This window comes from Myotis lucifugus, unplaced genomic scaffold (assembly GCF_000147115.1).
Source record: "Myotis lucifugus unplaced genomic scaffold, Myoluc2.0 scaffold_190, whole genome shotgun sequence".
Taxonomy (NCBI): Eukaryota; Metazoa; Chordata; class Mammalia; order Chiroptera; family Vespertilionidae; genus Myotis; species Myotis lucifugus.
The window spans coordinates 2,580,516-2,594,922 of NW_005871238.1; the positions used below are offsets into that span (position 1 = coordinate 2,580,516).

Here is a 14,407-nt window from a genome sequence, read left to right on the forward strand (position 1 = left end):
TCATCTGGTAGCGTTTATGACGACAACCTTTCCACCGTCCGCCCACGATTCAGTATCGGGTGCCAGAGATCCGCATTTGGGCCTAAAAAGCACCCTCCAGTTCTCCTAGACCCGAAAACACCGCTATGAACCTGGAGGCCTCAGAAACCCAGGGTGAGCGATCACCCACCTGCCACCTGGCCCCTCTGTCATCCCGCTCCCCCAGACCACGGAGCACCTGCCAGCCCAGCGAGCAGCGGTGGGTGCGGGCGTGTTCTCTGCCATCAGCTGAGAGCTGAGCACTTTTCCGGTGCCCATGCTTCGTGAGCAGGTTGGTGGTGTCGCTTCCTGTCTCTGACTCTCTGTTTCCATTCTGGCCAAGTGTTTGCTCTCTCCTCTCTGCTCTGGGGGTTGGGGAAGATGCGCCTCTCGCAGAGCCTCTCTCGGCCTCCTGGCAGCTTCCTCCTCGGTGCCCCTCGCACTCCCACCAGCGGGCAGAGACTGTGCTGCCCCTCAGGGAGCCCCACGCCCAGATGAGCTCTGCCCTCCTGCAGTGGGCAAGGTAGGCACATCCAGGTAGAACCAAACCTGTCGTTTTTGTATTTGAGGTCAACTCAGCCTGACATTTTAGGCATAGATGGGGGGAGGAGGAGGAAGATGGAACTTTAAAAACCAAATGACTTCCTCCCCACCTTCCCCCGCACCCCCCCTCCCCCAGGATTGTATGTAAAATACTAACTAATTTTGCCTTTTCTCCTGGGAGTCAGCCACTCAGGAAAAGTGGCACATATGCCGGCAGCTGGTTTTGACTGAGAGAAGGCTTAGAAGGAGAAGCCGAAGCCAGAGAGGCTCCTGGGACCATGGATGCCATCACCCCGACCCTTTCAGAACTCCGAGGGGGGGCTTCGGAGCCCAGCACTCTGCGGGGAACTCCCAGCAGGCTGGACAGGTGAGTGGCTCAGGGTGGCTCACCCTTCCCTGAACTCCTGAGGGCCCTGGCCTACCCTGAGGAGCCTCCACCCCGACAGCTGCCTCCCCTTACAACCAGGCTCGGGTCCACTGAAACCACCAAACTCGAGGCTCAGAGAAGCTCGCTCTGAGAGGAAAGGGAGGGGTGTTGAGAAAAAGGAGTCGTGGGGGAAGAGGAAAATCTGTGATCACGGAGGGTTTTCTCAGCACGAGCTGCCTGGCCCGGTTGAGTTTCTCACCTCTCAGAGGCTCTGACCGCTGTCCTCAATCTTTCCCATCTCAAGTCCCACCAGTAGCTCCTCAAACAAGCACTAGGTGCCACCATGAAAATAAACAAAAGGCTCCCTTTTCCCAAAGATGTGTTTTTAGATCCTTAAAACTTGCCATGAAGGAAAAATGTAATCGCAGGTATGATAAACATCTGCTTTAGGACATAAAATCTCACCGAACTAATGGCAGATACCAATTGTTTGCTTAATCTTTACGTTCCATGTCTTCCTAACAAAAATAAAAGTCCATCAGCAGTTGAAACTTTAGCAACACTGGTAGGTATAAATGTCAGTGCTATGAGAACAGTACAACGCAAAGATAATGAACTTTAAATCTCTGTAGTTTTGGGGAAATAAAAGTTATTTCCAAGACAAACATGTCACTTGCAGATGGAGAGGGGCATTGATGGGGAATGAATTCATAACATCAGAACCCTGGATTCCCCACCCCACCCCCGAAGGAAATGAAGTCTGTATTCATTCATTTGTTTATTAATTCACTCATTCCTTCATTGAACAAATATTTCTCAGGCCCTTACTGTTCCAGGCACCAGGTGAACACAATAGACAAGTCCATGACCTCCTGGAGCTTATAGTCAAGTGGGAGAGTCAAATATTTAAAAAAAAAAAAAAACTCACAGATAAACAAATGAACATATGATAATGTTCGTCATAAACCCCATGAAGAAAAACCAGAGCAGAGTAAGGGGACTGCGGGTTATACGGTGTGGCCAGGGAAGACCTGTTTCAGGAGGTGACATCTCAGAAGAGACCTGAATTAAATGAGGGGCTGAGCCATGAGGACAGGTGGGAGAGAGAGCAGAGGTCTGAGACAGACGGTGCTTTGCATGGGTAAGGAGCACAAGGAGTCCTGGCCGTCAAAGTCAGAGGAAGCGGTAGGAAATGAGGCCTGGAGGTAGGAAGAGGCCAGAACATAAGTGCCGTGAAGTCCTCCCGGGGGTGGGACTACGGGTGTTATCCAGGTGTGATGGGAGGTCATGGAGGGTAGCAAGCAGAAGAGGGCGCAACCTGGTTTACTGTTTAGGGGCTCACGCTGGCTCGTGTGTAAAGATGGTACTTTGAGGCTGAGAGTGAAAGCAAGAAACCCATTAGGAAGGTTATTGCAAAGGTCCGTGTGGAACACACCGTGGCCCAGGCCGGGTGGAGGCAGAGGAGGAGTGAGAGGTAACTGCGTTTGGGATTGATGCCCAGGGTTGAGCAACAGAACCTGCTGGCTGACTAGGAGCAGGACATGAAAGAAAGAGAGCAGCCAAGGATGATTTCTGATGGAGCCACTAGATCAGTGATGGCGAACCTATGACACGCGTGTCAGAGGTGACACGCGAACTCATTTTTTTTGGTTGATTTTTCTTTGTTAAATGGCATTTAAATATATAAAATAAATATCAAAAATATAAGTCTGTTTTACTATGGTTGCAAATATCAAAAAATTTCTATATGTGACACCAGAGTTAAGTTAGGGTTTTTCAAAATGCTGACACACCGAGTTCAAAAGGTTCGCCATCACTGCTCTAGATGATGGGAAATACCAGAGGAGGAGCAGGCTTATGGGGGAGAACGGGAGTTCTGTTTCACACAGATTTGGTTTGAGATATGTGGGGCAGCCTAGTGGACATGACCAGTATCAAGTTGGATACGCAAACCTGGAACCCAGGAAGACAAAAGCCTTCCCTGACAGATGACCTGGTTTCTAATAGTTGGGGGTACCGGGTCAGCTAGTAATTCCTTCTGTAGCCTCACTGGCTGCTTGCTGTTACAACAGGCAATGAGGAGCAGCAGCCCCGCCCCATCCCTGCAGGGAAATTGCAACCGGCAGGGAACACGCTCAGTGCGTTCGTGTTGGTGAAATTCCACGGAACAGAGTGTTGCTTGGAGACCAGCTCCACAAGTTGGGGCTGTGAAGGTTATTCAAGTGCACACAAGCTGGACCCTGTCACAGAGCCGCTCCCTAACTGTCAGTTGGGTAATCCTTTGCTCCTGGAAAGACAGAAAGCCCGGGAGTGGCAACAAGGGGAAGCAAGGACAGAGGAACTTGCCTTTGCAGGTTTGGAGGCCAATGTGATGCAGTGGAAAGAGTGTGATCTTGGGGCCCAAACAGACCTTGACTCACATTCCATCTTTGATCCTTCCTATCTGTGTGATCTTTGATGTGTTATTTACGTTTCTGAACCTCTCTCTCTCTCTCTCTCTCTCTCTCTAAAAATATATTTTTTAACAAAAAAGAAAGAAATATCACTGATGAGAGAGAATCATCAATCAGCTGTCTCCTGGGCATATGCCCTGACCAGGAATCGAACTGTGACTTCCTGGTTCACAGGTCAACACTCAACCACTGCGCCACATCAGCCGGGCTAAACCTCAGGTTTCTTAGTCACCAAGAGAGGCAGGGTTGTTGTAAAGATTAAATAAGTTTCACAGGCAAACCCCTGGCATCCAATGAGCATTCACACGGGACAGTTCCTTCCGTGTCCACAAAGAGATGACCCGCTCCCGCCACACAGCCCACCCCAGCTCGGCCTCCCTTCGCCGGGCTCCCCTCCCAAGTCCTTGGGAAGCATCTTCCTCAGCCTCCCCGCCCGGCTGGGGCATGGCACTCCGTTTCCTTGCAGAGACCAGGACCAGAAGAGCAGCATCTTCGCTGGGTTGGCGGGACTCCTTGCCATCCTCCTGGTCATCGCGGTGCTCTGTGTCCTGTGGAACTGGACTACACGGAAGAAGCGTGAGTCCCCCGTGTGTCCAAAGTTGAGACACATAAGGGCCAATCATCCTGCCGGGCATTTGAAGCCGGGTTTATTCTCCGGGGGTAAACTATTTGCGCAAGGAGTCCTTATCGGACATGCTGGTCCTTGCCTCCCTCGGGGTCCAAAAGGCTTAGTGCTGGTTGGAGAGATTGGAGATCCGTCTTGAAAGTCACTGCTCTCCTACCCCTGGGCCCTGCTTTCTCTCCCTGCTCTGTCAACGGAGTCCCCTGTCCCTGTAGCTCAAATGGCATGTGTCCAGTCTGGACGGGTATTTTGTCTGATGCAGGGGGAGGGTGGGGCCATCTCATCCCCAGGGTCCCCCTTCTGTGTCCTTGCCCTGCAGGGCGAGTTCCTTACCTGCGGGTTACCACGGCGCCCTTGCTGACTCTGCCTCCGTCCAGACAACGAGCCAAAAATATTTATGACCTCGTGCCCCGGAGGCAAGGAGTGCTAGGTAGGTGTTTCCTTCTAATGCATGGAGTCCAGACCTACAGAACTTCTGCCCCCAGAACGCACCTCTCACCACCCGGAAGCAACTTTCTCTAAGCTTCCAGCAGTGGCAAGAGTAAGGTCTTTGGACCTAAACAGACCTTGACTCACATTCTAGGGTTGGGGTTTTGGTTCTTCCTGATGTTAAGGTAGCGGAGGACAGATGGGTGAGCCTAGGGATGGGGAAGACATTCTGAAAAACAGAGAACGTGGCCGCCAGCATTCCAGGCAGGGAGGGTTCACACCAGGCACTCCCTTCCCAGCCCCCCAACCCTGGGCTGGTGTCCTCTGGTGCCCCGGATGCTGAGGAGGATCCCAGGCCTCAGGGCGCATCATCCTTACAGCTCGGACCCTTTCACCACAGAACACCAGCCCCCACATGCCAGGCACCACGCAGGCCCACTTCACCCACCATGTGGGGCGTGTGCAGGCTGAAGCCAGGACTAGCTACAACAGCGGTTCTCAACCTATGGGTCGCGACCCCTTTGGGGGTCGAACGACCCTTTCACAGGGGTCGCCTAAGACCATTGGAAAACACATATATAATTACATATTGTTTTTGTGGTTAATCACTATGCTTTATGTTCAATTTGTAACAATGAAAATACATCCTGCAGATCAGATATTTACATGACGATTCATAACAGTAGCAAAATTACAGTGATGAAGTAGCAACGAAAATAATTTTATGGTTGGGGGTCACCACAACATGAGGAACTGTATTAAAGGGCCGCGGCATTAGGAAGGTTGAGAACCACTGGGCTACACCATCCGGCTTTGTCCTCTGTCCTTCCAGGGAGACACCAGTTGAGGAGTTTCCGTGTATTCAGTATCGAGAGCCTCCTTTCCAGAAACTCTGACAGCCCTCCCTCCGCACACGTGGTAAGTCACGTGGGACGACCGGCCCTTGGGAGAAATTGCCTGTGTCTGGCCCAGGGATGGAGGAGAAAGAACTCTAGGTCCCAGATCTTGTGTCCCTGCATACAAACCTTGGCAGCCCTATTAGATCAGGAAGATTCGCCTCAGGACCTCCTGCTGCCCCAGGAGAAAAATTCCGAAAGATGAGCAAGAGCTTGGGGTTTTAAGGGCATGAGTCCTCCAGGGCCTGATGTTAGAACTGCAATGGGTTGTTCGAACAAAGACACGGTAACATGCTTATTCAAACGAGCCTCCTCTTCGAAGCCATTGCCTCAGCAGGGTCACAGATAGTCCCCATTGCTGTTGGTGCTCAAAGCAGACTTAAAAGCCTGCTTGGGGGATTACTTCTGGAGCCCCTGTCACACTATTTCAATGATTCCCCACCAGCAGGAATAGTCATAAATCATTGAGAACTATAGCTAGTTTCCAAAGTGTTAGACCCAATGGGAGCTAGCCTTTGAGGTTGCAAGGAGTGTGTTATAATTAGTAACAGCAACCCCTGTGGCTTACGCTGTGGCTGACGGGAGCTCACAGGGCGAGGGGTCCTGCATAGTGTGGGGCAGAGGCAGGGAAAGGGGAGGGACTGCTTCGAAGGTCAGGATGCTCATTCCCAGAGAGGAGTTCTGTTTGCTTGTTGAAGAGCCCGTCTCATTGGTTTTATGGTCATCTCGAGTAAATGCCGTCTCGCTGCTGATGGTGTTTCTGTCAGTACCCAGCCTCCCTTTACCCTGTGGCTACCTCCATGTCACTGCCTGGGCTTCCTCCCCCTCCTGCAAGGCCCATGCTGGACCCCACTCATGGGGCAGGGCAGAGAAACTCCATTGCCAAAGCTAGTTCCAGGGCGTGGGTGGGTCCTGGGGGGATTCTGCATCCCGAGCTTCGATCCCGAACTGACTTTAGCCCACAGATGTGGTTAGCTTGGGCTCTGTCGTGTTGGAAGAACATTTAAGCCAGTTGCCAACATTTAAAAATCTAAAAGATCTCACATTCAAGCCCAGATGTCCAGCTTTTCTCGAAAACTCAGAAATTCTGGAAACATCAGACCAGCATCCCTAAATGGCCGTAATCAGCTGGGTCTGTGCCAGCTGCCCCTTCAATCCCTTCAGTGAGAATGGCAAGCATTCTCGTGTCTTCTGTGTGGCAGGAGCAATTCTAAACACTTCACCTGCAGCAACCCAAGTACTCCTCACAGAAAGCTTATGATATAGATACTATAATCATCCCCGTTTTATTACTTAGGAAACAGAGGCGTGGAGAGAGTAGGTAACTTGCTCAAGTGGGGGCCAGCCTTTGAGGTTGCAAGGAGAGTATTCAGAGGGGTGAGGCTAGGGTCTGCACCCTCAGTCTGGGCCTGTTCCCCCTTTAGCCACTAGGCTATATTACCCCTCAGTGTGCTCTGAGCTGGCAGGCTCTGTCCCGTTTATAGTATTTCCTCCATTGAACCCCCACCTTGTGGCCAAAATACAGTTACTGTTTATTGTCACATTACATTTTTGCTTTCCCTAAACTCTGCTCGTGCCCACCTAGCATCCAAAGTCTTGTCTTTTTTAAAATTTATTTATTCATTTTTAATATATTTTTATTGATTTCAGAGAGGAAGGGAAAGGAAGAGAGAGAAAGAAACATCAATGATGAGAGAGAATCATTGATCGGCTGCCTCCTGCACGCCCCCGACTGGGGATCAAGCCCACAACCCGGGCATGTGCCCTTGGCCGGAATCAAACCTGGGACCCTTTAGTCCACAGGCCGACGCTCTATCCACTGACCCAAACCGGCCAGGGCAGTCTTGGATTTGATTCAGAACTCTTCTCCGAGGTGGAGAACTGGGTGGGGGAACGATCCGATGAGAGTACTGGGTGGGGAAGAGGAAAGGCTTCGTCCCTGTTTCTGCTTCTGCCCTGTCCCTGGCTTTCTCTTCTTGCGCGCAGACCTCCCAAGCCAGCCATGCCCTCCAGGTGCCCAGAGGCCAGGCTCACTCCGTGGGCATCTACGACAACGCCACGGGGCCCTGGGTGTATGAGAACCTCACTCCCTCGGCGCACTCCGTCCACGTCAGAGCAGCTGGAGACGACCTGAGCGTCTCTTCAGAGGACTCCAGAGACTACGTCAATGTCTCCACAGCAGCAGAGATTGCTGAGCTGCTGGCCTCTCCCAGCCACCCCCCTGGGAACCTCTTTGCCCGCCCAAGTGCTCGGGAGCTGGAATCCACCGAGGAAAGAGACAAGGGCTGGGACCATGCCAGTGACTACGCCCGATTTTTGCCTCCAGGAACTGAGGGCAACGATCCACTCGGCGATGAGGAAGGCTCTTCTCAGACCTCAAACGACTACGTCAACACGGCAGCGTTGGACCTGGGGGCCACCCAGGGGAGGCAGCCCTGGATGTCCTTTCAGTGCTGCCCAGATTATGAAAATGTCCCACCAGCAGGTCCCAATGGAAGCCAGCAGCTGGCGGAAGGAGTGACAACCTCACACACAAGCCGTGTAGAGGGCAGGACAGAGGGTACGGAGACTCATGGCCCCCTGGTCGTGCCATCAGGGAGGTTCCTGGTTTCAGGGGATTATGGGGCCTATCGGCCATCCGCACAGAATGAGAGCCGTCAGATGAAACGTGGAGGAGAGGTGTCAAACCAGGGCTCCGGGGATGATGACACTGTGCTGGCTGCCGCGTTAGGAGGCGGCGACGCTGAGCAGGAAGAAGACGCATGGCCCTTCCTGCGGAATTGAGGGCTTCCCACCCAGCTGGAAAGCCACGGGTACTAGTCTCTCCTGCCACAGCCAAGTGAAGACCCTCGACCATCCTGTATTTCAGTGGATTTATCTGGTTAGACTACAAAGCGGCTGAGATGAGTAGGGAGCTAAGAGGGTTTACAAAAGCAGAGGTTTGGGAAAGCCAGAAAGAAATTCTTTTCAAACAGGCCGTGATCTCTCATACCCACCTAAGGATGTTTCCTAAACTGCCTTTTAGGACTATTAAGAGATTAAAAAAAAAAAAATGAGAGAGTACTTTAGTGCATAGTGGAAATATAAAGTAGTCTAAAATCATTACCTTCATGCCCTAGCTCAGTGGTCGGCAAACTCATTAGTCAACAGAGCCAAATATCAACAGTACTTCTTCAAAATAGACTCGCCCAGGCCGAAAACCAACTTCTGCGCATGGGCCACGAAGTTTCAATCGCACTGTATGTGCGCACCTGCACGTGGTATTTTGTGGAAGAGCCACACTCAAGGGGCCAAAGAGCCGCATGTGGCTCGCGAGCCGCAGTTTGCCGACCACTGCCCTAGCTGGTTTGGCTCAATGGATCGATCGTCAGCCTGAGGACTGAAGGGTCCCGGGTTCGATTCCACTCAAGGGCACATGCCCAGGTTGTGGGCTCAATTCCCAGTTGGGGGTCTGCAGGAGGCAGTTTATCAATGATTCTCTCTCATCATTGATATTTCTATCTTTCTCTCCAAAATCAATAAAAATATATTTTAAAAAAAACAAAGTCATTACCTTCACTGGTACCAGCAGACTGCAAAGCAAAAATGCAGACTGTTTTGTAGAATGAGCAGGGGCCAACAGGAAGGGAGAAGTCAGAGTGGGGGTGCGGGACAGTTTCCACTTCAAAAGGAGGATGGACAACCAATGCTGGAGCTGTGGGAGGACAGGAACTCTTACTCACTGCTGATGGGATTGCAAAGCATAACATCCACTTTGGAAAACTATTTGGCAATTTCTTACAAACTACTTATGTGACCCAGCCATTCCACTATTAGGCATTTACCCAAGTGAATTGAAAACTTGTGTTCAGCCTGGCCAGTGTGGCTCAGAGGTTGAGCATCAGACCATGAACCAGGAGGTCACAGTTCGATTCTCAAACAGGGAACATGCCCCAGTTATGGGCTCCATCCCCAGTTGGAGGCAGGAAGCAGCCAATCGATGTTTCTATCTCTCCATCCCTCTCCCCTCCTCTCTCTAAAATCAATAAAAAATATTTTAAATAAATAATAAAACTTGTGTTCACCCACACAAAAAGAAACATACATGACTGTTTACAGCAGTTTTATTCACATTTGCCCCAAACTAGAAATAACCCAGATATCCTGCAACAAGTGAATGGATAAACTGAGGTATATTCATACAATGACTATCTATGCTCAACAGTAAAAAGGAATGAACTATTGGTTCATGCAACAACAGGGACAAATCTTAAATGCATTTCTCTATGTGAAAGAAGCTAGACCTGAACATCTATTTATAGTATGGCTCCATTTATATGACATATGGAAAAGGCAAAACTATAGGGATGGGAAATAGATTAATAGTTGGCAGATTTGGGGGAAAGGGGATTTTACTAAAAAGGAATTTTTAGAGTAATGGAGCTGTCTCTATGGTACTGTGATGGTGGATACATAACTCTATGTATATGTCAAAATGCAAAAAGCTATAGCATACAGTGACCTTTATTACATGCAAATTTAAAAAATTAACCAGGCTTTCAGGCGAACTCATGATGGAATGCAGTTTGTGACAAATGAATCTATATTACAAATATATGACATAACCTCACTATAGAGCAGTGATGGCGAACCTATGACACGTGTGTCAGAGGTGACATGCGAACTCATTTTTTTGGTTGATTTTTCTTTGTTAAATGGCATTTAAATATATAAAATAAATATCAAAAATATAAATCTTTGTTTTACTATGGTTGCAAATATCAAAAAATTTCTATATGTGAAACGGCACCAGAGTTAAGTTAGGTTTTTTCAAAATGCTGACACACCGAGCTCAAAAGGTTCGCCATCACTGCTATAGAGGGTGGGGGAGAAAGAGCTGGCCTAATTAGCTTTGGAAAACAATGTTTTTACTTGAAACCGTAAGATAAAAACACAAAGGATGCTACAAAAACACTATCCTCTAGTTGGTAAATTTGTATTTCACAGGAGTTTAGATTAGCAATTCTGAAACTACTTTAAGTATATACTAAGGTTAAACAAGTTAATATATTGTAGATAAGGAGAGACAGGTTTCTAAATATCAGAGAAAGAAGTAACACATAAGCAAGTAGGAAAGGCTCCAGTGAACTCTGGATTAGAGCTGGGATACAGTTTGAACTCATGTATATTTTAATATAAATGAATGGATATATAACCCAATATAGATATGTGTGTATACATAAGCTAGTATTTATACATTCCTTAGCTCTGTCCACTTGAGGGTCTAGAGGTGATGTCACCCCAATAGCAGTGAACACACTTAGTGCTCAGAGCTTGGTTGCTAAATATCATTCTCCAACAAAAGTAACCAGAGCTCCTTGGAGAAATGGCTGGTTCTAGTGCTGGGGCAGAGAATACACAGGTTGAGCTTGACCATCTTATAGAAAAGAAAACTAGAGAGGGTGAGGGGAAAAAAAGACAAGAAAAGTTGAGGGCATATCCAAGGAGCCAACTGAAAGAGCTCCCAAAGGCAAAGCTAGAACAGTTTAAGCAATAAAAATAAGTAATTATAATATAAATTTATAAAAAAGAATAAAATAAATACCCACAGTTCATGACTATATTCAGGGCTCTCAGATTCACCCCATAAGTGGCCAGCATTTAAATTCCAGCCAAACAGAGGACACGGTGCCAATCTGGTGCTGATGGCCAGGGCAACAACAAGCACATAGAGAGGATGGCAGCCCAGTCAAGTACGGGAGGGTTTGTATCAGATGTGAGAACAGAGATTGGACAGAACTGAATCTTAAGTATTGGCATGAGGGAATTCTTATAACCAAGAGGGGATGAAAAGTGACGGGATCAAAATAAGTTATTAAGAAAGCTACCACCTAATAGGAAAGGGAAGTTCACACTACCACAGTTGGGGGACAGATCCTGGAAAAAATAAAGCCAACTCATATATATACCCCAATAAGACAGTTACACTTATATGCACTCTTCCATTAATACTATATTGTAATTATAATCCTATATAATAAAAGCCTAATATGCTAAGTGTGCAGTTGTCCAGTCATCCGTTCAACCATTCAAAGCATAATATGCTAATGATATGCTAAGGCTGCTCAACACTCGCTATGATGTGCACTGACCATCAGGGGGCAGATGCTCCGACCAGTAGTTTAGCTTGCTGCTGGGGTCCGGCAGATCAGGACTGAGCGAGATGGGAGGGGGGGGGACAGACAGGCCCTGGAGCCCTCCCGTGGTCCCTCCTCGCCCCTTTCTGTTTATTTCTTGTTCTGAGAATTTTTACAAAGGAGTAGATAAAAGACTTTCTATTAAATTATAATTCTTTCTCTTCCTTGATAGTTTTATTTTCTCACATTAGTTGCCAGGATGTTTTGAGTTCAATTGAATGCCCAAGTGCAGTAATTATCTGACCTCATATGCCTGATCATGTTAAATAATGTTAAAAATATAACTGTTCTAGCTTTGCCTTTGGGAGCTCTTTCAGTTGGCTCCTTGGATATGCCCTCATCTTTTCTTGTCTTTGCTCCCCCTCACCCTCTCTAGTTTTCTTTTCTTTTCTATAAGATGGTCAAGCTCAACCTGTGCATTCTCTGCCCCAGCCCTAGAACCAGCCATTTCTCCAAGGAGCTCTGGTTACTTTTCAAGATCAGGATGAGAAAATAGATACAAAAATAACTAATCAACTATGATTCCTTAATTAGTTAAATACAGTGAATGAATTATTCAGACTTACATTACATTGAGTGTGACCTCATTTCTAATACTGTGTCATGTGAAATATAGGTTTGCTAAGTTTTCTCCCTCCCTCTTTGTCACGCGCCCTCTGATGGCGAGGAAAAGACAAGATTTCGCTGTCCCTCTCGCATGTCTCCTCCCTGAACACTGCCTTAGCGTCTTGGAGCTTTATTGTCCCTTCCAGCTTTCCTGTGCGCTGCGGGCCTATAGTGACAGGAGAAACCCTGAGTCTTAAGCCAGTCAATCAGTTGGTGTCACAGAAAGAAGTCAATGGTATTCTAAGAGACAAAAGTGACCAAGGAAACCCATCTTACTTCTGTCACTTCCTTGTATTAGTCAACCACTTGTGCTGAAAATAAATCAAGAAGTGGATGTAAAAATTCTGATCACCAGGTGTAGCATGTGCGGCACTGCTACCCCACCAAACAATTCTCTGACACCCTGGGTGTCCTATGACTCAGCTCAATTCTGACCCTAGCTACCTGGAGAGAGCATCAGATTCCACAGGCTACGGGCTCAGTCCCACAAGACCGCCGGCTCTTTCAGATGCCAATTGCAAGTCCACATTGTCACGCCTGCTTCTGACAGACTGGCTATAAATCAGAGGCTCCCAGAACCGCCTCCTCGGGTTTGATTAATTTGCTAGAGTGGCTCACAAGACTCAGAAAACCAGCTTACTCACTAAATTACTGATTTATTACGAAGGTTATTAAAGGATACGAATCAACAGCCAGATAAAGCTTCCAAACAAAGGAGCTTATAGCTATCCTCATGGTAAAAGCACTCTGGCTCACCAACCAGAAGCTCTTTGAATACTGCCCTTGTGGGTATTATGGAGACTTTATTACGTAAGCATGATTAATTAAATCCTTGGCTATTGGCAATAGATTGGACATCCAGCCCCTCTTCCCTCCCTGGAGGTCAGGGGGGTGGGACTAAAAGTTGCAACCCTCTAATCACATGGTTGGTTCTCTGACAATTGCTCCCTTCTTTAAGTGTGATCCAAAAGTCACTATTAAGCCCTGGCTGGTTTGGTTCAGTGGTTAGAACGTCAGCCCTTGGACTGAAGGGTCGCAGGTTCAATTCCAGTCAAGGGCATGTACCTTGATTGCAGGTTCAATCCCTGGGCCCCCATGGGGGTGCGTGTGGGAGGCAACCAATCAATGTGTCTCTCTCACATCAATGTTTCATTCTCTTTCTGTCTCTCCCCATCTCTTACAGTCTCTCTAAAAATCAATGGAAAAATATCCTCTGGTGAGGATTAACAACAACAAAAATCAAAAGTCATTATTAACATTACAAAAGGTGCCTTTGTCATTCTCATCACTTAGAAAATTCCAAGTATTTTAGGAGCAAACTCCAAATATAGTATATTTTTTATTATAAATCACAGTATCACAGGAGTAAAAACTGTTATTTTGTGCAGTCTTCCCACTGTTTTGGTAAGAATGAAATACAATTCATTTGTGTCATTCATGGTAGTTATAGTCTAGAAAGTCACAATAAACACTGAATTAATGAACACTACTGAACCACACTGCTCCTAAGGGAAATATACATTAGGTTCGTCTGAACTTCTGGTCACATTTTCATTAACTGATTAATACATAACCTTGTTTAATGTGTAGTTCCTGTTTAAAGACACCTTATGTAACATACATTGTCGACTCATTAACATTGGCACTCACTATACTCTAATGCCCGCCTGAATGAGGCTTAGCTAGCACCCATTCTCTCCACCCTTATTGCCCTTTGAACACTAGACAGCACTTCAGCACTCCATTTGGAGATCATCTGAAACAGTGAAATCACCAACAAAAAGCACAAAAAATGAGGGGGGGAAAGTGCCACTAAATAGACCCCAAAAAAGACACTAAATAGACCCCCAAATGAGAGCTGAAATGAGAAAGCAGAATTTTGCCTTGTTCAGTCTCAGGTGGGGGGACGTGCATGCTGGCCCATTGAAAATGTTCCCGCTCTGCACCTGGGCATGTCCAGGAATGACCAAAAGTGCTAAGAGTATTGATTTTGAAGTTATAAATGAATTTTAGCAAGTAGGTAAATTTGCAAACACAGAATCTACAAATAATAAGGATCGACTGTATGAATGTACCAGCTACAAAATAAATATTGTACCATTTTGGTGATTCTAAATATGAGTTAAATGCTGATATATTTGCATTTAAAATGGCATTGCACAGTATAAAGATGAATGGTAAAATTCATGTTAATAAATTAAAATTCTAACTGTTCTGTTCTTAGAATGGCATTAAATAGTAAGGAACGCCATGAGACGTTAAGAGGCAGACTAGAAGAAAGGAAAAAGCTTTATATT

General features: G+C 47.2%; 1 protein-coding gene across 1 annotated transcript; it reads left to right on the plus strand.

Moving 5' to 3' along the window:
* The first annotated feature begins 839 nt into the window (after window positions 1–839).
* On the plus strand, window positions 840–8,514 carry LAX1 (lymphocyte transmembrane adaptor 1). The gene is made up of 5 exons (XM_023760705.1): window positions 840–928; window positions 3,848–3,957; window positions 4,323–4,433; window positions 5,265–5,350; window positions 7,315–8,514. The coding sequence occupies exons 1-5, from the start codon at window positions 840–842 to the stop codon at window positions 8,110–8,112; spliced, it is 1,194 nt and encodes a 397-aa protein (XP_023616473.1). The 3' UTR covers window positions 8,113–8,514.
* Window positions 8,515–14,407: the final 5,893 nt, after the last annotated feature.